General features: G+C 35.4%; 1 protein-coding gene across 1 annotated transcript in view; it reads left to right on the top strand.

Moving 5' to 3' along the window:
• The window catches only part of NUAK1 (NUAK family kinase 1), a 54,485-nt gene that overhangs the window by 12,032 nt on the left and 17,899 nt on the right, over window positions 1-24,554 (top strand). Inside the window, exon 2 of the mRNA XM_063309548.1 lies at window positions 10,295-10,415. Within this exon, the coding sequence (XP_063165618.1) occupies window positions 10,295-10,415 (121 nt within the window). The remainder of the gene's footprint in view (window positions 1-10,294; window positions 10,416-24,554) is intronic.

Here is a 24,554-nt window from a genome sequence, read left to right as displayed (position 1 = left end):
AGGCTCTTCTCACTGGGCACCCTTCTTGGAGAAAAAAGCTTCTGAGTCAGGGCTAGTTTCACCTGGGATTGTGTTTGTTTGTTGCAATATTTATATACCACCTACATCACCAGACAGCTTACAGTCCACTAACATAAATCAATGTTTCCTTCTCTGATATTTAAATTAGTTTTGGTGTTGGGCCTCTTAACATTATCATAAGATAGGCTTGATGTGGTTGTTACTCATTACCTTTTATCTGTCAGTTCTAACTGAATATGAGGCTATTACCAGACAAAGAACAGAGAGATGAATTCAGATCATATGAATTCATATGTAAGTTTATTGGAAGAAATAGCTGTCACTGGGATACTGTGAGGATAAATGAAATCAATCACTATCTAGTGTAACTTGTCTTCTTCCAGCCTCCCTCTGATAGTAAGAAAAGTGCATTACCACATATACTATGAATTCCTGAGATTCTTGGAATTATCAGGAAAAGAAAACAGGAAATTACATGCCTGGTAGTATCTCTTGAGTTTTCAAAATTGGGTCCTTTGCTTCAGAGGAAAGTATTAACACAGAAAGCGTATTAATGATATATTTAAAACAGTCTGTGTTATTGTCTGTTGAGCTAAGTTTGTTCTTTATGAACTGGCTGCCATAAAGGCAGCATAAATCATGTAAAGAATTCTCATTTGCTTTTCTGCTTTTTGCAGATGGGGCTCATAGAGTAGAAATGCAGTCAGATGTGTGCTCCAGGATATTTTAGCTGAACTGTATGAGTCCATTAAACAAATGTAATGGCTTTTTGGAAAGACTTACTATGCATTTGAAACCAGATGTTTTACACAGAGAACATCTGGGAAGTATGGGTGTTTGTGCATGTATACAGCACATTGGAAAATAGCTTTATTGAGCCCAGCTGGGTGGCTGCTTGGGATGTGGTTGTAGGATATAACAATCCAGTTGTTATAAGAAATAATTTATTTGAAGTGTTGCCATCAAATGAATGTTTGGCACAGGAGCCAGCATCTTTGTTTCATTTTGTGCACAAATTCTTCTCATTATCATTCCAACAAAACTTGCTATGACATTTTATATCCTGTTATATAAGCTAATTCAATCATGAGCATGCTTTTAAACTGGTATGAACATTATAGAGCACACTGGAGAACAAAGTCAGTAGTTAAAAAAAGGGGTTGCTAAGATTAGGTTATCAAATACAGTCACAGGATTTATGAAGAATTTTTACAAATTCACTTGTCCTATTGGAAGATATCATTATTATTTATAACTGCATTTCTATGCACTTGTGAGAGGAATATAAAAGCCAGTGCATGGGAATATATGTTTCATCAGAGTCTAAGGAAATAATATACTGTAGTGTTTTGTAACTGAATTAAATATAAAGCTATGTTTTCATTTTAGCTGAGATGGGACCTGCAATTATTAGAAGACAAAACTGATACATGTAAAAAAAAAAGCCTAATCCTTGATAGAATCCTTTTTTCTTTCTGCGTTAAATTAGTTTTTCCACTTAACTTGATTTGCCAATTAGAGGAAAAATTGTTCTAGGTTCTGATGTAATAGCATAATCATTCCATTTTGGATATCTTAAATAGGAAGATTAAAGTCAGAAAGACTGGATTAAAGTGGCTGATTCCCATGGTGCAGTACAACTTTTAAGTAGTTCTCTACAAAATGGCATGATTTGTAGTATTTGCTGAAATTAAATTCTAGCTAAAATAGTCAGAATGAGGTATTGTTCGGTGCCCTGGAGATGGTGGTATATCACGCTTGTTGTAAGGTAATTGTCTTAGCTTACAGAAGCCTGAGTCACTGTTGTAATTCTGTGTATGCTTTTTTAAAAAAGGAAATGAAGTAGGCACAGCTTGTCCCCACATCCTTACTTATACTCTGCATAATATATGAAGCTGGTCTAATACTGCCATTTGGTTTTAAGAAAACAAATACTAAAAATACTATTTCCTTCAGAAGTATAGGTATTTTCTAGAGTATAAGTAATAAATACTTTCCCTTAGTAGTGCTTACAAAATACAGTATCCACAACGATTAATACAGATTGTCAGAATTTACAGCAACAAAAATGCAGAGCTATCAGATAGCGGTTTGCTTTTGAGACCAGGACTCAGTAGAATGAGGTAGTAGAAAACTGACACAATAGGGCAAAGGGTAGATGGAGCAAAGGGCACAGAAAAAAAATGAAGATGGAAATGTTTAAATACTGCCTTATTCATCAGTCAATTCTATTTATTTAAATTAGATTTATATGTTGTTTGTTTGTTTTTCCCCAGGAGCTCAAAGGAATAGCCCTATATTTTATCTCCCCAGAAACAGTGGAGTAGTTTGGGCTGAGAGAGAGTGACTGGCCCGAAGTCACCCAATGCATTTCCATGGCTAAGGTAGACCTGAACCTGGGTCTCCAGGTGCTAATCCAAAATTTTAACCACTACATCACAATAACCATGAAACAAAAATGAAAGTATTAAATTAAAGCACAGTTAATTGCCAGAATTTCAAAGAGCTAAAGTATTCCAAATGTTTTAAAATGACTTCCTAGATTAAAAATATTTTTGCCTAGCACCTAAAAGGTAGCAAAGAATCAGAGAGAATCCTGTGGAAGGGATTCCATGACTGTGATTATCATTGCCCAAACAGCCCTGTCATTTCCCCCCAACCACATTGAAGATGTATATAAATTTCATAAATAAAAAATGTAGACTAGACATGAGTTACAGGGACTCTATTACTAAATTACTGTATCTTCACAAGTTCCATAGAGATCTGTTACAGGAAGCCCTGTTGCATAGTTATATTCTAATGCAGTGATTCTCAACCTTGGCCACTTTAAGATGTCCGGACTTGAACTCCCAGCATGTTGGCTAAAGAATTCTGAGCGTTGAAGTCCACACATCTTAAAGTGGTCAAGGTTGAGAAACACTGTTCTAATGTATCCTTGTTTTATGTTATTTCACTATAAACAAACCATTATGCCTAAATTCTTTTGAGTCATACTTAATGCTTAAGCTTGGCTCCTGCTGTCAGTGAGAGCAGCTAAACTAACCAGGAGTTAACTGGAGCAGGAAAAAAATAGTATTGTCTAAATTGGGACTCCTGGTACTGCTGGCAAACTAATAATTGAAGTCAGAATTTGCAGTTGGCCTTTGAATCCAAGCTTCTTCGAGGAACAAGAAGCCGTGATCCAGATTTAGATGTGCCACTAGACTCTTGCTTAGTTCTTGGTTTATTTATCTTGGTTGCATGCCCCTAACCATGGCACAAAAATGACCTGGTAACTTATTTTTCCTGCCATGTCCTTCTGATGCTGCCTTTGTCTCATCCCCAGCCCTTATCTGAGGCAGCTTAAAGTCATCCTTTGCTATTCCAGTTCTGTAGTATGTTTTCCCTCTTCTCCTGGCATCTTTTTTGCTGGCTCAAGGACTACTGGATAGCACTTTAATTCAGCCATCTGGAAGAGCTTATTTTGAATTCTTTCACTTTTCTCTGTTTGCTACTCTTATAACGCTTGTGTCGAAGAGCTTATATATGTCGGATAGCTTTTCTTTTTTGAACAAATAGTTTTGGAGCACTTGGAAGTTGATTAAAAACCAAATTTAATACATGTAATAAATAAATATATTCAAATCAGGTTGGGAAACATCATGGATGAGCCAGACTGCAACTTCAGGACTGAGTTTCTCTGTGAGCAGAAGGCAGGGAGTGAATGCCCTGAAAAGTAACAGGTTTTATTTTAATTTATTTTCTATCCTGCCTTTATATAAACTACTCAAGGTGGTGAACATACCTAATACTCATTCCTCCTCCTATTTTCCCCAGAACAACAACCCTGTGGGGTGAATTGGGCTGAGAGACAGTGACTGCCCCAAGGTCACCCAGCTGGCTTTCAGGCCTAAGGTGGCACTAGAACTCTCAGTCTCCTGGTTTCTAGCCCGTTGCCTTAACCACTAGACCATCCTGGCTCTCTTATTTTATCCTGCACGTAGAAGCTGATAGTCTACTTCTCCTTGTGCAAAAACAAGAGAGAAAGAATTCTTGCTTATATAAACAGCAGCCCCTTTTCATATGTACAGGAAGCAAAAAATGATCGTATCACACCAGATGAAAGACTAAATTTAAAGTAGATATTTAGAAAAAAGGAGAAGCTTTTGTCCAGCCCTGTACAGAATGGATATGGAGGATTTGCAGGACATAGTAAGGCCAGGAACAAAATTTCTACCCCTGGTTTAGTTTATTACAAATAGGCACACATGGTCAAGTTTGGTACTAGTCAGCCATTTTCAACAGATGTGTAAGAAATGCCAACAATTGTTTTTGTATCATTAAAAATTGCTTGGATGATAGTAGTTACATATAAAAGAAGTCTTATGTTGCATTTGGCCCAAGTGAAAGTAGAGACCAAAAATAAGTATCTGGCAATTTTGCTACTAGCTAAATATAACTGCAGTTTTGTTCTTTTGGTGGATTTGGCACTCAGTATTGGTCAGCATTTGCTAAAGTCAAAATTATGGCTTGATATTTACAGTTGTGAAACAGTTTTTATTTCCATTCCAGTTATGAACTTTCTGAGAACTGCTCCACCTCTTTTTTGGATGAAATGTAAATGTGCTTTGAAAGATACTGGATACCTTTTTATTCATGACTCTTCTTGTGGGAGAGCTTTTGCTGCTTGTTTTCTAAAAAAGATTCTCTCTTTGATGTTTTGAGAGTTCCTCTTTTTCTCTTTTTTTGTTTCAAGCTGCTTCTTTCCTTCCTGCCATGTTGTCATTTAGAATGACTAAATATGTGAAGTTCTGATAATGATAGATGTTCTGTAACTACAGTTTGATTTAAGTTATTTATTGTTTTCAAATCATATCTTTTGCATTATCTTTTAGCTCATTTCTGTTGAGTACAAAATTTAGGAAATATATTAGCAACCAGTAGGTTGCTAATGTACTTTATTAAATTCTTGTTCCTACTAACTAGGCACCAAAATATGTGCTGTTTATATCAATCCTAAACATTCCACACACTATAATCATCACTGCTCTAAGAGAGAAGAGGAATTCAAGATGCTCTTATTGAACTTCTACAGTCTTGTCTCTCTCTCTCTCTTTCTTTCTCTCTCTCTCTCAAACAGACATGTATATAAGTATAAAAATCATTAGGTTTTGTTTCCTAGTAGAGGCCTTTAAATCCTTTAAACAAAGTCTGCCCTACCAGATTTACTTGAATCAACTAAAATATGGTGCATAATTCTTTCTAGTGCAAAAATATAATTTTACAGCAACTTTTGCTAGAAACAAGCCAGGTTGCATTTGTACAATAAGGTATGGCAAGTATGAAACAATGACGGGATATCATTCTTTAGCATGCAGGGTTCAGGAAGTGCGCATAAAAATCCGGTTATCACATGAGGGTAGGAAGGGAGTTGTAAATTTACCTTCCACCCTTTGGCTTGTGTAAGTGTAGCATAAATCATTTAGGATATAATTTCTTGTTTTAATTGCACAGGCTGTCTTTCAATCTGTGTATTATTGAGAGAATAAAAATATTCTTCTAATTCCTCTTTGATTGCCAAATCTCCCTGTTGAAAGAATAACCTTTCTTACAGTGAGAAAAATTGACAAAATGAAACTGAAATAAAGTACATACATTAAAAGTATCCTGGTTATTGTACAAAGAATACATCAGTTTATTAAAGTAACATCTTGTGTTGACGCTTGGTTTGTGATGTCTAGAAGGGAAGCTTTTTTTTTACAAGCTGTACACATGAATTGTAAAGCACCTTAAATTTTAAGACTTTTTTATGTTGATACATTGAGAAGTCAAATATTGTAGCAAATCGTTAGTTATTTATATGGATTCTCTTAAACCATCCCAATAAAATCATTTTCAAGTCAATGCTCAAAGAATGAAAATAAAATCTAAGGTGTTTCCATCTCTTTCCACCTATGTATATATAATAGATCTTTGCTTCTCGATGCTATATGCAAGAAAAATGTAATAAAACAGTTTAATTTTAAAAAGATTAATTAAATTAAAAAGTATTTCCACTATTTTGCAGTTTTATCTGTGTTCTTTTAGGCCTCATAGGCAGATGGCACCAAGATAAACACCTGCAGAAAAATGAAATATGTAAATTGCAAAAGAAAAGAACAGCAAATCTAAAACACCCAAGGCCATACTTAGATTGTGTTGAGTACAAATTGTCCCACTGATTGCTCTTTGGGATCACTGAAGTAAAATCTTTGACAGTCCCCCCAAAATACTAGGTTTGCATCATTTGTAAGTAATGACTTTGACTTTAGGTGTACAGTATGATTTTTCTAAAACAGTGTTTCTCAACCTTGGCAACTTTAAGATGTGTGGACTTCAACTCCCAGAATTCCCCAGCCAGCATGCTCTCAACCTTGCTGGCTGGGGAATTCTGGAATTCTTGCTCAACCAGCATGCTCTCAGCCATGCTGGCTGGGGAATCCTGGGAGTCGAAGTCCACATATCTTAAAGCTGACAAGGTTGAGAAACTCTGTTCTAAAGCTATATATGGAGACAATCTGGCTCACAGGATCAGAAAAGTAAATATATGGAAACAATTTAACTGTTCTAGCTTTACCTTTCAGAACCTTGCTTTTCCTAACAAAGGAAAGCCCTTTGAAGTTTGTGTGGCTTTTGGTTTGAAGTAATTTGGCATAATGGTACCAGGATGATATTCTGTAATTTGGATCAACCAAGGATTATAAATAAACATGCATAATATATAAATATAATACAGTATCTATATGTAGTGAAGGAGCTGTTAAAGGTGAAAAAGTTTTAAAGCAATTTGATACATTTTAAGCATATTTCCCAGCGACAGTAGCATACTTCTCTCTATCAGGGAATTATGTTTTATTTTTTCCTTTCTGAACTAAAATTCTGTTCCAAATACAGATTGGAATTCCAGCTGGATCAAATGACTATTTTAAAATCAGAAATCAGATGGGCTTAATAAAATGCACAAACTTAATTAGGATAGAGTTTTAGGGAAATAAATAAATTTTAAATAATTTTGTTTTTCATTGTAGTGTCTTCAAGATTAAATAACATTTATCCCTACCTATAATTTGGACACTCTTATAAAAAGAAAGTGATCTTTTTATGGTAGCACAAAATGTACATAAATATATTGAACTATATTGGCCTAACGAGAAACTTCTGTAAGTCTGAGAACTATTTGTACCTGAAATGAAAAAAAGGAAAAATGTAAAAGGATGAAACTAAAACTACAGAAATTATGACAAATCATTATCATAATTCAAAATTCAAATTGCCTAGAGGTAACTTCATTTGCTCATTCATCAAGTATCAAGAAAATTGATACTTTGATACTGTTTTTCATCAAGAAAAACAGAATCTAATTTTAGATTTGTATAAATAAATGTTCCTTCCAATGTCTTTTTCTTTTAATTCAGCCATGTTGACCATAGCTCTAAATCTCATCAAGAGTTGTTATACTCAGAGGTGTTACACCTCTGCTTTGCAAACTGCATTGGTTGTCAGTTTGCTTCTGGGTTCAATTCAAGGTGCTGTTTGCAACTTTTAAACACTTCATGGCATGGAACTGGTTTATTTGAGGGATCTCCTCTCCCCAGTTATGTCTACTGTCCCAACCAGCAGAAGAGGCATCCTCCATGTTCCACCTGCTAAGAAATGCAACCTGGTGAGGCTGAGGAAGAGAGCCTTTTCTTTTGTGGCACTCACCCTTTGGAATATGATTTCCCCAGAAATTAGATTGGCCCCTTTCCCTCTCGGCCTTTATGTCACCAGGCCTGGGGGTCAGGAAGTGGGGCTGGTTAGGTTAACTTATGATTGATGCGTCTGTTTTACCCCAGCTGCTGTTTCCATGTGTGTTGCTTTTTGTTCTCTTGTTTTTTGTGTTTTTATATTTTCTTTCAACAGTTAGCTGCCTAGGATCATGAATTTGATATGGGTGGCCATATAAATTGAAATAAATAAAACAACTTTAATGTTTTATAATTGAAGGGTAGCTCTTAAACATTATAATATATTGAGGTATTCTTCAGTTCTTCTGAAGAAAGAGTATAAAATAAGTCTTGATGAGATTTAGAGCTATGGTCAACATGGCTGAATTAAAAGAAAAAGACATTGGAAGGAACATTTATTTATACAAATCTAAAATTAAATTCTGTTTTTCAGGCTTGGATATTTTTGTACAGTATAACAGTTTATGTTATCATCTCCTATTTGTCATGTAGGCTGAGATCCCAAATATATTCCCTTCCCTATGTGGTATGATTGCCCCACTGACCTGAAATGATGAAGAATTTATTCTTCTCTCTGTTTGACAATAACATCCTTTTAACATTCTTTCTGAGAATCAAATACAGAACTCTACTATGCTATACTTATTTTTAAATCAATGTCTGTATTTTTTTCCTTAGGAATGCATGTGTGGATCCAAAAGCCACCCACATGCTTTTTCAATGCTCAGCATATATGCACTTTCACAGCCTCTCCCACAGAACAGAATGAAAGAAAAAGAAAAACCAGGCCTTGCTGAACACTTGAAGCTGCTTTCTGCCCCTCAGGAATTGCTCAAGCATTTGTCCCCCCCCTCCTTTTAAAAAACATGTTTAAAATTACATCCAGCCCTACCAACAGTAAGATTGTTGAGTTGATCCCTCTAACTAAAGTCATGATGTAAAAAGAATATAGAAATATAACTTATTGATCTTCACAGATCATAAAGATCATACTTTTCTTTTCTAGAAGGATAGATGTTTTATACAGGAAATCTCTAATCTTTGCAACCTTGTTTTTTAAAATGTGATGATGGTCTTTACTGTTCAAGGGCAGAAATTAAAATAATTGGGCATTGTAGCGAGAGGATAGAAATATTTTCTTCATATTTGCCATCCGAAATAAAATAAATTACTTATTTTGAAAATAACATACAATTCTACTCCTGAGTAATGTAGTAAACCAAAATTACCCTAAAGAAAGCTAATGTTTCAGAGTAATAACTCCATAATTATTCATAAAATATTTTGCAATGTTTGTGCACTAATAAAAGTCTAAAAGTCTAAAAAAGTAATAATTTATATTAAATCAAGTTTGATAGCATTTTATGTATTTTCCTCTATCGTCCAGTATCTAAGATGATAGTAAAAAAAAAAAAATCACATTATGCAATTAATAGAAAATTTCCTAGTTCATTTTAAGTTAATGACAAGACTTAATGATAAATGCTAAAATGGTCTATTATCCAATAATATCATGGAATGAATAGTCATATGTTTTGAACCAGATAATCTTGATTATCAAGCAAAGGGAAGCATTGACCAATAATTATATCTTAAAAGTCTGAATGCTCAGAGTTAAAATCCTTCAACTGTTGCATCTTGTATTTTAAAAGAAATTACTTGCACTATGTATATGGGGGCAGAGGTTTATTCATTCTGTATATGGTTAGCTCATATATCCACGTGTTGCCCAATTTGATATTGGTGGCCTTTTAAATTCTTGCCTTTGACATGTAATACACACTCCCGTGACTGCCCAATTATGATACAGGATTGGTTATTATTTCCTCTGTTCCCACGGGGTTTTTTTTTGGAAAGGTATCTACTCATATGATTAAGGAAGGATGCAGGAAGGGTATGGTTACTGAGTGATTACTAAATGCTTCAGGGAATATGGAAATTCAGAATTCAGAGAGCAATATGGCAAATAAGAGTTTATCAGTTCCTTCTGGAATCATAGCTGATGGAAATAGATCATGAGTTCATGTCTTTGGTTTTTTTAAATTTTGTTATACTACATAGTTACTATATGAACTTAGACAGTAACAAAAAAGAAATCTGGGTTCTCCTGAATTCTGGCCTAATTGGGAAACTTCCAATACTTAATTTTAGAATTAAAATGTGCACAATTTAACTCAGCTTTCATTTGATTTTTATTATTCTTCACTTGTGTTATTGTTGTGCATATATTACTTGAAGAAACACAAAAAACCATATTATCAGTATAATAATCAAGAATCTTGTAATATGTATTTTACTGGTTTGGGCGTATAATCATAAAGAAATAAATAACTAAACAAATATCTTAAATCTAGTATTACTAGCTTCTCCAATGTGGATGGTATTTGGCATAATTTAAAAAATTTATTTTGCTCATTCCATGTTTTTCCAGCATCTACCATCTGTATTTATTTTCTGAACTCTCCTTATAGACTACTTTTATGTGCTTTGTTCTACGAGTAATGATCAATTTCCTGAATTTATAGGTTGCAATAAAATCCATCCGTAAGGACAAAATTAAGGATGAGCAAGATATGGTTCACATCAGACGGGAGATTGAGATTATGTCATCTCTCAGCCATCCTCATATCATCACTATATATGAAGGTTAGTGACTGGTATTATTTCATCATTTATACCATTTAAGTTTCCCATTCACTTTAACAGGAGTTTAAATACCAGCAGATTTTTCTACAGTAACTAATTTTCCAATGTATCTGTCAAGTTATATCCATGGAAGGAGTGTCACAGGTATTTATCTTGGAGGCACTTCATTAAAATGTACTTGCCTTTGGAGCCTAGTTTTTCAAGGAACCTCAGCCAAGAAACTAGAACCAAACTGGATGTCACCATGCATACTGCTATATTAGAGTAGCATGTGACAGCAGTTATATAAGCAGGTAAGCCAGGTCCTCCTTCCTAGCACCTAGAGCTTTGACTTTCAGCTAGGCACAGCACATAGCAGTTTCCTTCCACATTCAAGCTTGAAGAGAAAGGATTCATGTCCATTTCAGCTAGTGTATCATATGATTTCTACGTCACCACCATAGAAATCATATGGAATCCAATCTTCCAGCCATTGTTTTTCTCAGGTAGTTCAGTGATAGATGTATAATCACTTCTACACTCTCCATATGTGTAGGAAAATCAGTAGTACTCTGACTTTGCTTCATGCCAAATGAACTTGGATGGTTCTCAGAACTGAGAATTCATGAAGCAGAGAATTTCTGCAGACATAGGAAAAATAAATGAAGGCCATAGATGAGGAAAGATTTTATTTAAAATTCTTTTAAACAGTGCACTTTGGATCAAGCTTTCAGCTGTTATGACAATAGTATAAACATTATCAACTAGAGTAGCTGGTTGGAGCAAACCCATGTGGACCTTCTAAACTGATCTTGGTTCTGCAGACTTCTATTTAGCAGATGAAATTTAGAAAGTCATCTCTTACAATAGTATATATTAATTCTCTCCAGATGCTTTGCTGAGTCTTTTTGTTTTCAGATCTGCCTAGTAGTGTCCTTCAGATAGAGAGTTAATTAAAATGTGTTCTTCTGGCAAGCAGTTTTTTCCTAAGCTGCTGTCTATGTCATTCACACTCGTGCTCTTATAAGGAACTATAAACCAACATAAAACATTTTTTCAAGTCCAACCTTGACAATCCCACCTAATTTGCTTCCATTTTATTTAATTTAATCCAGTGGTTCCAACTTGTGGCCTGGGCAAAGATACTGTAGGTGGTTGTTTGCTATATTTATAACCAGCACATTCCTGATTAGACAACTCTCATGGGAATACCAAACTCTCATTAGATTTGTCATTCTTGCAAGATTTCAGTCATTTAATTATTTACATTTTGTATTCTTTAATTTTGACATCTGCTGATGTCATTTAAACAAGCCACATATGCCATGGGTCCTACATTGGCAACACTTGGCTTACTCAGTGGTCTCAGAAGCTTTGATGATCATGCTATGGTCTATATAAAGGAAGGCCATTAACAGCTGGCTATTCTCCCAGGCTGGAGCCCCCTCTGCTGAATGTTAGATGTCAGTGGGATGTTTTGGAGTATCTATGACGTTCACCACCTTGTTCTTTTTTCTTTTTTTCTGTTCTAATTTGGGTTTTGTTGTTTCTTGTTTTTTATAGTTTGGTGTACTGTGACCACCCAGAGTTGTTTGGAGTTGGGTGGCACCAAATTAAAATAAATAAATAAATACATACATACATACTCATTTGATTCCTTAATTGCAGAGGCAGATATTGATTGTAATTATAAGTATGTATCCTACCTTTGTATCCAACATTTGTTCACAGATATTAAAGCAGTTAAGGATAGAGACATGATCATGAGTCACTTAGATTGAAGAGTAGTTTTGAGTTCTTGATTTATATTGGGCTGGTATGTCTGAACTGATTTGTGAAGTAAGCTGGTTAGAGGGTACTGTAACCAAAATAGTATGCTTAATCCCCAAAGTTTAGTCTGCCAGGCTTTCCAGAGAACCAGAATACCAATAGTACAAGAGGTCACATACTGGTTACAGGTTGTTGGAAGCCATGGTCTATGGCCTTACCCCTTCAGTACAGTACCTTAATTTCAGTTTAAATGTTGTTATTCATTGCAAAGACAAAATGGCATATTTGAATGTAAAATAGAAATATGACATATCTTTTAGCTTGGTTTCAAACTGGGGAAGACCTTTTAACTTTCTCATTCATCCAGGATGGCACAAGGAGGAGAGAACAGGCATGTTTTGGAAGTACTTCTTTTTGTCTCATTCTAATGATAAACTATGGGAAGGAATTATATTGTAATTTGCAATTAGGACTGCTTGTCCCAGCACAGGGACAGATCATCTTTCATTCTGGGAGTGCAGGAACAGATAACGTTGTCTTCAGACTGCCCTTAGCCCTTAGGAAGGCAACCACCACCTGAGTTTTTGTCAGCCTTTTAAGGTAGACCAGGTCAGGAAACAGACATCATATGAACTATTAGAACTCTACTTTATTGTTATAGGATGTAATACAAAATCTTGAAAGCCTGATAAAGATCCTCTCTCTTCTTTTACTGAAGAGAATCCGGGAAATCTTGATTTTTTTCCCTCACCCCTCCTCTCTATTTAGCTAAGCTGATATTTGCATAATGGTTGTTGAATTCTTTCCTCAAGGCCATCTCTGTCCTCCTCTGCAGTTTTCTTATTCATTTTCCCTCCCCTACTGGCACAAGTAGGGCAGTCTGGTCCACTGGCTGTGCTTCTTTCTGTCTTATGCAAATGCCTCTGCTCCAGTTGGCTGGTGTGGGCTGTGGTGCCCCCCACTGCCCAAGTCCCTGCTCTCTGCCTTCAATGGCCATTTGGCACTGGGTTGCTGAGCTGCCTGCCATGAAAGGCTGGGCTCTTTGTTTTTTTCTCTCCTTTGTTTTTAAACAGGTTCATCAGCAGACCACTTTTCCTTTCCTTTATTGGGTGGCCAATAAATTTAAACCAACCAACTGGGTAACTGGTTCCCTTTCCAGTCCAGGTGACAGAAAAAACTATAAAACTGGTGTGTATTTTTTTTAACAGGTTCAGCAGCAGAATGTTGAAATGCTGACCATTTCTTTGTTGTTGTTTGAACTGGGTGAAACTGGCATGAGTTCTGCCAAGTTGGTCTTTCTAGTCCAAGTGACAGGAAGAACTGTTATACTTAGTGGGTTTTACACACCAGTCCTCCAAAGACACACCTAGGGAAGGGAAAACATTTGGCACTTGCTTTCCCAGCATGGGTGGGACAAGAGAAGTAGCAGGGGAATCCACCAGTTGGGGGCTATGTTAACCACAGTCTGGGAAGAACACCTGGCCATCACTATGGCCAAAGTGGAAGAAGGGGCTGAATCCAGAAAAGCCTTTCTTAAGCCAATTTCATTTGCAGCCAGTTTACACACAAGGGACAAGCCATGTAGAAAACCCCGAAAGTTCAATTTCTCCTTAATCCAGTATGGCAGTGTTCTTCAACCATGGCAACTTGAAGATGTGTGGACTTCAACTCCCAGAATTCCCCAGCCAGCATTGAGGAACACTGCAGTATGGCATAGGGAAGAAAAAGCTGGCATATTTTGGAGCCTCCATAGAGGTGTTTTCTTTTTGTCTTATGCCCATTGAAAATATTGGGAAGGAATTATACTTTAATCTACAATTAGAGCTTTGGTTGCTGACCTATCAACTGAATTAGCTAAAGCTCACAGCCTTAATGGAAACCCCATTCCAATTGCTTGGAGTCATTTTACAGGATCAAATATTGAAGTATTCAGAAGGATTTTTGTTTGTTTGCTTGAAGAGATGAATATCTGACTTTTTTTATTAAGTAAAACTTTAACAGGCCCTGGAAACAGAGAAAGGGAGGGTTGCTGTGTCAGCATGAGCAAATCTTCTGTATATATCGAGGACTTCCAAAATTCTGTTTAATGCAAACCTGTATCTTTTTTAATGCTGTTCATTAAAATAATTACATTACATAATGGCCCTTTCCAAGGCAGAATCAGGCAAACTTGAACCTATATTTCAGAGGTCTGTCTGTAGACTGAAAGATAAGCAAAAACAAAGAAACATATTTAAGAAAGTCCATCCATAACATAGCCAGTATACTGTAGCAGTTATACTGCTTACACAGTGAATGTGACTTACAGTAGCATTGCATTTTGAAAATAATCTTATTCAGTTCTCCCGTTTAATTCTCCTGTTGGATTCTCTTCTTTAAACAAGAAATTTAACTCAGAAAATCAAATTTTATAACAGGAAATATTGTCATATATCTAATTGAATGGTTATTGTAAACTGCTTTGAGATTTTCTATAATGAAATGCTATAGAAATAATTTAATAAATACAAAATGAATGGAATGGAATAATAAATAATAAGCGCATTGCCGTTTTTTTCTTCTATAACACACTATTTTCTTTAAATGTATCAGTGATGAATAAAGATGGGTGAGAGGAAGAAAATTGAAAAAAGAGAGAGAAATAAAAAGTGAGGAAGAAAGATGAAGGAGAGGAAAAACTGACATCTGGTATAACCCACCCATGCACCCCCAAATAATAAAACCTATATTGGAGTTGAAGGTTGGTTCTACATCTGGAAAAACTGAAGACTTCTAGTTAATGGATGCATTGAGTCTTCTTAGTATGAGCTGGCAGGCCTTTAATAATATCAGGATCCCAAACATGTGCTTCCTTTAAACAGAATCCGTGTTTTTGAATCTTTTAACCTTGCTTAGTTAAAGATGATTCACTTCTGCATTTATCAACTCAGCATCAAGACAAACTAGCCATTTTCATTTGTAGCCAAATCCACACGTATGTAAAAAGGATTTCTTGTTTCAGAATTCTTTTTTGAACTTGATTAAGATGAATGTCTATCTTGTATTACCTGTAAGAAGCAGACTTGCCATTCATAATCAGAAGAAATTCCATCTTCTCCGCAGTATTGTAATTGGCAGCCTTTTGACTGCAGCTGGAAGGAAAGTGCTTTCAAGTAATTTTTAAGGATTGGATGGATTAAGCTGGCTTCTCCAGAAGTGTTTTGATTTTCAGGGCATAAATTCTAACTTAAAAAGAAAAGCCCTTACTTTTCTTTTAACTTCCCCCTCCCTCCCCTGATTCCTGTACAGTTTTCAGTAACTAGATGAACAGAAACATCATGCTATAGACATTAAAAAATAGAGAAATAACCCATTTGGCAATTTTATTTATTTATTTGTTTGTTTGTTTATCAAATTTGTCACCGCCCATCTTCTCCCACCAGGTGGACTCTGGGTGGTTTACAACAAAATAATAAAATAATAGATATATAATTACAATATTTATATACTTTTAGAATTTGAAGAGAATATAATATGTAGATCCTTATTCATATAGAGTGCAAAAGTGATATTAACTAAGGTGGTCCTAGATAGATGGTTTCAAAAACAAAGTCATTCATTCATTCCATTCATTCATTCAATAGATTCATAGCCCACCTTTTATTTGGGATCTCAAAGTGATATATATAGTGCACCGTCTTCTTTTTTCCCACAACAGTAACCACCAAAATGGGTTGGGCCACAAGAGTGGATGGCACAAAGTGGGTGGACTTCTGTGGCTGAGAGTGACCTAGTCTATGGGTCTCCCTATTCCTAGTCCAACACCTTAACCTTGCCCTCTTTAACATGTTCTGTGACAAGAAAAAAAGATGGAAGACAATATAGAAAGGTTACAAAGGGAAAATGATAATGTCTAAAGTATATAATATTTCCATTGGCATGGGATAACGTATCACTAATATGCAGATGATACCCCATTTATACATCTCTACATCTAGCTGATAGGAAATGCAGCATCTGGAGGCTGTTAGGGTCTGGGTGGGGAAAGCAAACTCAGACTGAACCATAGTGAGATGGAGTGACTGTGGATTCAAATCAGCTGAATCTGCAAATAGTCTATCCTTAGCTCTGGAGAGTGTTGTGCTCTCTTGGACAGAGATTGCAATTTTGGAGTCCTTCTGGTTGAACAGCAGGTAGAAGTTGTGGCCAAGAGGTCCTTTATGCATCCGTTGTGCCAGTTGTGGCATTTTCTGGATTAGGATGCATAGTGCATGGTTACTCGTGCCCTTGTTATTTTGTAACTAAGTACTGCAGTTTGCTCTATATGTGTCTGCCCTTGAAGACTATCCAAAATTTCAGCTGATGGAACATGCAGCAGCCCGTTTCGTTATAGGTATCCCTAGATTTGTTCATAAGACTTCACTACTATGGGAGATCAGTTTGATTCTGGTACAATTCAACATCATGATTAGCACATTTAAAACCCTACACGACTCAGGGCCTGGATGCCTTCATGGCCATCTGCTCCTGGCTGATTCTGATCATCCAGTTAGGATTAGGAGAGAAGGGTCTCATCATTAAGGGAATGGCATCTGCAAGGAACTCAAAATCAAACCTTCTCATGAGGAAGAACAGTATTTATGAAGCATAGTATGAAGATAATCACTTTAATAAAAACTCTGTTTCCAATATATAAATATTAAGTTTGTATGAAAAAGGAAAAAGTCCTTTAGAAAAATAGTATGTGCTAAATTATAATATAGCAAACATGAATGCGTACTTCAAACTAAGTGGTTTGAAGACACTTAGTGCAGAATCCTTACTGAAGTTAATAGGGTCTAGGAATAACCATTGATTTCTTTAATCAACAGGGACTCCCAGTGGCTACAGTGGGATATAGCCTAAGGTCTCTTTACATTTTAGGGTAACGTATGCTTCAACAATGATTTGGAGTAAGTGCATTGAATCTTATGTCAATGAAGCATCTCTCTGCTATTTATTTTTCACATGAGCATGAAAAGAATATGCCAATTCATCAATTCAGCCAGTGAGAACCCACTTGCCATCTTAGCCCTGCCTCTCTGCATACTCTGACAACTGGTTCATGAAGATGGATTAGTGGTTGAAAACTGGTTTGTTGAAGCATGAAAGTGATCATTCAAGTAGTATTGTCAACATCAATATTCAGAAAACTGACAATAGTGAATAGTTTTGAGTGCAGTTACCAAAGGTGAGTCTGTTCTATGCTAAATAGAACTGTGATCTCATACATGCTATCCTCCATCCAAGAAATGTAGGAAATATGATGCTCTATATCTAAAAATGGGATATAATTGTGCTGGTGATGCATTCACTTCAGCCCCTTACTACTCAGGGGTTTCTATTGAAAAACATTATTTATCACCAAATTTGTGCTATGAGCTGTTATTTTGGAATAAGGTATATAAAATGATTCAGGTGATGAATATATGGTTTTGGATTGGGGGGTTAGTGTTGGTTTAAAAGCCTTTCAAAAAGGAGTGGATGAGAAAGCATACACCAATGCAACCATAAATTCTAGCTTGTTCACCAAAAAATGTGAACTCCCATGTCCTTAACACAAAATGTAAGGTAAGGAAGAGGGTGTTTATTAGTGTGAATAGTTTAATATTCACACAATGTTCAAACATTGTGTGAATATTTATTTAGTGGTCATAACTGCAAAAATTTTGAGAAAAGTTTGGCTTTAAGGAGTCATTCTTTAATGTGAATCTTAAAGCAGCTGCAACCCTTCCTTTAGGCTCACTGAAGAAACAAGGCAGGCTGCTTCAATGAATAGCAAAGAGATGCTGTGCTGGCAAGAAGTCCAAAACACTACTTCTAAATACTGTAATTTCTAAATGTGCAGGTCTCTGACTGATACTGTGTTCAAATTTGCAATGGAAAAAGATGAAAAATAAATTAACTGAATGCATGAAATCAAGGGGACATGTTTTCATAGTGGGTCTGAGATATAAATAATTTAACTGTTAGAAAAGCTGGAAAAGTTGCTTTGTGAACAGAGTGTATAGATTAAATACACACATAAAATGCTGAGCATGTTAATATATTTGAGAATATGTGTAGAATTTCATTCCCAGTACTTCATTCTGGATTTTTAAAAAATAGCACACCCAAAGTTTCATCCTGAAGGCTGCTTCTTAAATGATTTCAGTGCCTATTCACTGATATTCTTCATAAAATAATATCTTCATTGACTAAAACAGGAAAAATCCTGGAAATGGGGCGAGACTGACCTCTGTGAACTCTATAAAGGAATGGAATGGAAGGTCAGCCATTTAGTTACTTTAACAATAGTACCTAACAGTTAACTAATTCAGTTCCCTTTTAGTTCAACTTTTGACACTCCTATTTCCCTTGTTTATACATAGTAACACCCAAAGTTATAATATATATATTTTTAAAAATTAGTGATTGAGAATGAATGAATCTAATCTCCAAAATCACACCCAGCACAGTACTTTACATACTTGCTTTCAGCATAATTTAACACTTAAAGCTGCTTATTCAAAGAAATCCAGGCTATCAAGGTTAAACAAAATTGGCAATTTGCCATGTTTTCTAAAGATAGCATAATTTATATTATATACTGTGAGCCAATGGGGCTCAACTCTGGGTTTCTCAGAGCTAGGCCCCATTCATACATTTGTTCAATTCCCTCACCTTAGGAATTTTTGTAACCTAGTGGTAGGTAGAAAAAGCATCTTGTCTAATGTCCGGATATATTTTAAGGAAGTTTGTGGTGGTGGCGAAATAATTTGCCTGAAAATCTGAAAACTTGCTATTGTACATTGGTGAAAGAAATATTATATATATTGCCCTTGAGCTCTTGGAGGAAAAGCCTATAAAGCTAGAGAAAAAATAATAAATATTACAATAATTTGTTCTGAGAAACATCATTGTTGAAAAGTAGGCAAGCACTGTATTTTTTTTTTTAGAACTCATGCTGTAAGAGTGATTTTCCTTTGCTGAAAGAGCTAAGACCTATGGTATGCATATGAATGCCAAAACTAGCTGATCTTTCCCCATTTGATTCTCAACTTTCTTAATATATATTGTACTATTTTGAGAAAAGTAGCATAAGGGCCTCTAGAAAGAAATAAAAATGGTATCGGTCATGTTTAGATGAAACATCTTATTGTTGTATTCAGAAAAAAAAAGCTCATAAATATTTGTTAAATATCATGACTGTGGCACCTTGATTTGGAAAAGGTACACTTGTGAAATGTTTAACTTCTTTAAAAGATTCTTCTTCTTTATTAATCTTCTTTAAAAGATATAAGAATATGCTGGAATTCAGGTCTGGAATTCTAGAACTGATAGGAATCTAAGTCTTACCATTATTTTTAGGATTTGGGGCATGAACAAAACTAATCAACAAAATATTTCCAAATGTGGTGGTTGTTGTTATTGATATTGTTATATTTAGTATTCTGTATCTAGTTGAGTCAATTCCTAATCTCACAAAGAAAAACAGTAGAAAACTCTTTCTCGTCACAAGTAAGCCCTACAATATCAACACTGATGCTCAAATATCCCCAAATTCAATAGCATAGAATTAAATCTTCACACACAACTGTTTTAAAAGCTGCCAATAAACTGACAGAAGATACTGGTGCAAAAATAAGTATTTCTGCTTACATTGGTTAATGAGTAACCTTACTGACAAATGCTTTATGCCTAACATTAGATGATGATGATGATGATGATGATGACGATGATGATGACTTGGATGGTATATAACTAAATGGAGATTTGGGGGACACACATTTGTACCTATTAAATTGTGTAAAGCATTGTTTGATAAAGTTTAAAATATTGATGTAATAATTTGAAGCAATGTTCTACAGCATTGGTAAAGTCATATTCTAGCAATGTTAACCATATTGGACTGAACAGATAAATTGTAATAGATTTTTGATAATATTTTTTCCAATTATTTAAATGTATGGTAGAAAAAATGCTTTTTTTACTTGAATGCTTTTTAGCATTTGGTCAATGAAAAAGTTATACTATCAGATACCTCTGAAATTAAGTTTACTTGCTGTTCTGATTTGACTGACCTCTAATATAGGAGCACTGTGTATCATTGCAAAGGTACTTCTGACTATTGCTATAGGGGGAAATAAAAACACCCCTTTATGGAAAGACACCAGATGGAAGGAATGTCAACACACTGGAACTAATTTAGGAGATTGTTCTGATATAGAGCAAAGGCACGAGGAGAATTCAGATGTTCCAGTGTGAGGCGATTGACTGCCTCTCTTAAAATAACAAACTAAAATTCTTATCCTGAGGTTACATGTAAACAAAAAGCAATCAGCTCTCAAGGTAGATATCTGTTTTTAAAAAAATTAAGCATCTGCAGTTTTCAATCAAACTTTAGGATTCCAAAATATAGAAATAAAATCCCATCTTAGATATAAAATAACAGTTATAAAAGATCTAACAAGCATGTAAGAATTAGGCATAGTGGGCCATAGCTGTTCAAATTCAGTTTTGTTAGGGTATGTCACTATGCATTTACCGATTTACCATTTTTGCTTTAAAAAAGTGTTGGCTTAATAATGAAGTCTTAGTTTTCTTTTTAATGACCAAGTATGTTTTAAAGAGGAATACGATGCCTCACTGGATGCAAAGGATTCCAAAACTCTGAATAGGCAGATGTAGAGGGAAGTCTTTGTGCTAGCAAGGTTTTCTGCAAAGTTTAGAGCTCTGAAGAGAAGCTGAGCTCATCGTTTCAGATATTCTAAATATAGTTAAACAGATTGCATTCAGGAGTTATTATGAATCGTAGAATAATGGGCTGAGAAACACTGTGTTACAAAAAGTACTTCCACTCAGACATACCTTTGGTAATGAGAATTAAATTCTTTCCCAGTTTTACATTCCTTATGTTTTAGTAAAATCCAAAGCCAAAATATGCATTTTCAGTTAGCTGTTCAGAAACAAGGAATTAAAAAATAACACAGAGACACAGATATCAGAATAAACAAATTCCTTCTTGGAGTCTAAATAAATATATTCAGTGTTTGAACATAAACTCTTTATACTAATTGCATAAAGACCTTCATGGAACTATTAAAAGCATACATACATATCCTATGAAAGTATTGTATCCTATTTTAGGCTTTTCCTGCAGTATAATCCCCCCACATGACTTCTATAGGGATGACGTGAAATTTAGTTTGCTGCAAAAATAGCAGTTAAATATGATCTTAACACGTAAATAAATATTTACAGGCAATATTTATTCATCCTGTAAATTCTTCCAGTGCTGCATCAAGAAAAGCCAAGTTCTATTTTAGAGCAATATATTTACTTACATGACAAGATTCTTATTTAAAGAACATACGTTTTGGAAAGGATTTGGGTTGAAGGGGGCAGGTGAAGATAGAATACAGTTTGAACATGGAAACAAGATGATTAACATGGTCAGGGTTTGTCAAGGCTGAGATGTAGCAGCTGTTAGAGATTAACCAGGAATCAGAGCCAAAGAATACCACATAACCAGGAAATCCATTGTTTCTCAAACAGAATCCCAGCCCAAATAGGAACCCCCTTCTAGGCCTTCCAGGCCAGTGGCTCTGTAGTAATCCTAGGTGGATGGGACCAGTTTAGGGACTGAGAATACTTCAGTGCCTGGGGTGGGGTTCTGGGGGCTTGCTACAAGGGCAGCTGTAGACAGAACGGAAATATAGCCATAGTAAATTGAGGTTTTTGATTGGCTATTATATTATATTATATTAATTATATTATTATATACCTTCCTATTCAAACCCTTCAAAAACACAACTCCGTTGCTTACGTATTATTTCTTATATCATGGAAATAATTCAGAGATTAAGAAATAAAGATTTTTGTCTGACCTTACAAAATCCTGTAAAAAAAAAGGATAAATGAACCCCTTCTGGTCAGCAGATTCCTAACACCTATTTTAAATAATTTGCTGTGCATCACAGTCACTGATTCATCTCTCTCTCTCTCTCTCTCCCCCCCTCCCTTCCCCACTCCAAGCAGACATTTCTAATTAAATTTGTCTCTATGAACTAGGTGGTAGTAGCAACAACATAGAAACTGTCCCAGATTTAGAATAATCTGCATTACAATGACAGGTCATAAATCAAATGTGGCAAAAAAACAGCTAAACATTCCAAATAGTTATATTAAGTTGGTTATAGTATAACTAATACTATACAAAGCTTAAAGTTTAGGTTTTAATAGGGAAGAATACATATTTACTTCATATTTATTTGTAATAAATAATATTACAGTTAAATAAATTTGCATAAGTCTTTTAGAGAAACACACCCATCATGTAAACATTTATGCCATCATATTTCTAAGATATTGATGTGTTGTAGCAATCATCATGTAATATCATAGGGAAGAATACACATTTACCTCATAATGATTTGTAATAAATAATATTAGCAGTATTACAAAATACCATATTATAAGATGATTGCTACAACTTATCAATATCTCAGAAATATGATGGCATAAATGTTTACATGATGGGCGTGTTTCTCTAAAAGACTTGCATGGACCTATCCAGAGAGATTGTTTCTCTAAATTCACTTATGAGTAGTTACCATTTTACCATTTGATAATTTTATTTTACTAAGACCTGGAAAAGTATCTACCAGAAGTCTTGGAAAGCTGATGTCAGTCAAGACTGATAGAAATTGAACGTGGTCTCAATAAGTACAGGACAGTTTTGTCACAAACATGGAAGGAGTTCTACACTCCTGCTCACTAGCAGCTCATATGCAAGATATGATTCCAGAGGTAGCAAACAGCCTTCCTAAGATTTGTAGCCACTGATAGCCCAATTTTCCATCAATTTATCCACCTCTTTTAAAATAACCCATATGGCCATCACTACATCTGATAGTGAAAGCTCTGCAATATACTGGTGTAGGCTTTCACAGCCAATATCTGTTGGGCAGTGTTGAGCTTCAAACAACAGATTTGCTGATGTTTCACCAGCAACTGTGGCTGACAACTTCAGAGGCAAGCTGGTTTGCATAGTGCATAACCCCAAAGCTCTACAGTTTAACTATGCACAGTGTAAAGATTTCATTGGCCTTGAACATCCACACATTTAATTTTAATAGGTGCCCCTAAGTTCTAATATTGTGTGAGAGAAAGAAGACCTCTCTCTTCCACATTCTCCATAACAGGCAAGGATGTACATACTTGCTTTCATTCCCAGCAAAAAAGGCTCTAGATGCTATGGCCTAGTGGTTAAGGCAACAAGCTAGAAACCAGAAGACTGAGAGTTTTGGTCCCTCCTTAGGCATGAAAGCCAGCTGGGTGATCTTGAGCCAGTCACTCTCTCTCAGCCCAACTCACCTCACAGGATTGTTGTTGTGGGGAAAATAGGAGGAAGGAATATTAGGTATGTTCCCTAATACCTGAGCTATTTGTAAAAACAATAAAGGCAGGATAGAAATAAATAAATAAATAGAAATAAATAAATAAATAAATAGGCTGTTCTAGTCCCCTAATCATTTTAGTTGTCCTTTCTAGTTCTGTAATATTCATTTTCAGATGTGGCAACAAGAACCAAGGGAGGGAGGGAGGGAGGGAGGGAGGGAGGAAAGAGGCAGACTAGCACATTGTTCATATCTAAAAACAACAACAAGGGGGACCTGACAGAATCTTGTCAATTATTCCCCTGCTCATTTTCCTTGACAGAGGAATGCACATTTACTCCATAGTGAAAACCTGGATCTTGAAGTCAGGCAAGCAAGCAGAGTACGTAAAGCACTACAGCATGCTATTATTACTTTGCAGCCTCCTATGATAGCCAGATGTATGTTCAATGGGCACACTGGATATTGTGCTTCCTTTATGAAAAATTGCTCTAATTAGTTTTGTATAAGTGACTTATAGTTTATCCTCAATGTACATTATTTTACATTTTACCGTTGACTACTCTTCAGAAAGCATCAAACAACAGCGTAGGCTTCGTATCACATGCCGGTGCTTGTAGTAGTCTGTTCTTCTCAGTTATGACAGCATGACCAAGAAAAGGGTGTGGTTTCAGCTTCCAGCTGACCTCATTTCTGCTACAAGTGGGAAATTCATATTTTTTTACTAGGCAAGGAAGGAAATGTATTAAATATTATATTGGTAGTTTTTACTATATTCCTGAAGAAAATTCTGCAGCCCATATAAATTACTTAATTGCTAGCCTGTAGTGCTCAAAATTATTCATTAAACATCTTTGCTCCATTCACAATGTCTCTTTTTTTGCTTGTTCTTTCCAAATTTAAAGACAGGTCTTCAAATAAAATGTCTATTTATTTTTATGAAAGTGAGAGAAAAACTAAATGCAGCTGCAACTATTTTTGTATGAGGTTA

This window comes from Candoia aspera, chromosome 7, assembly GCF_035149785.1.
Source record: "Candoia aspera isolate rCanAsp1 chromosome 7, rCanAsp1.hap2, whole genome shotgun sequence".
Taxonomy (NCBI): Eukaryota; Metazoa; Chordata; class Lepidosauria; order Squamata; family Boidae; genus Candoia; species Candoia aspera.
The sequence above is the reverse complement of the archived record's forward strand: the minus strand, read 5'-3'. Positions and strand labels throughout refer to the sequence as shown.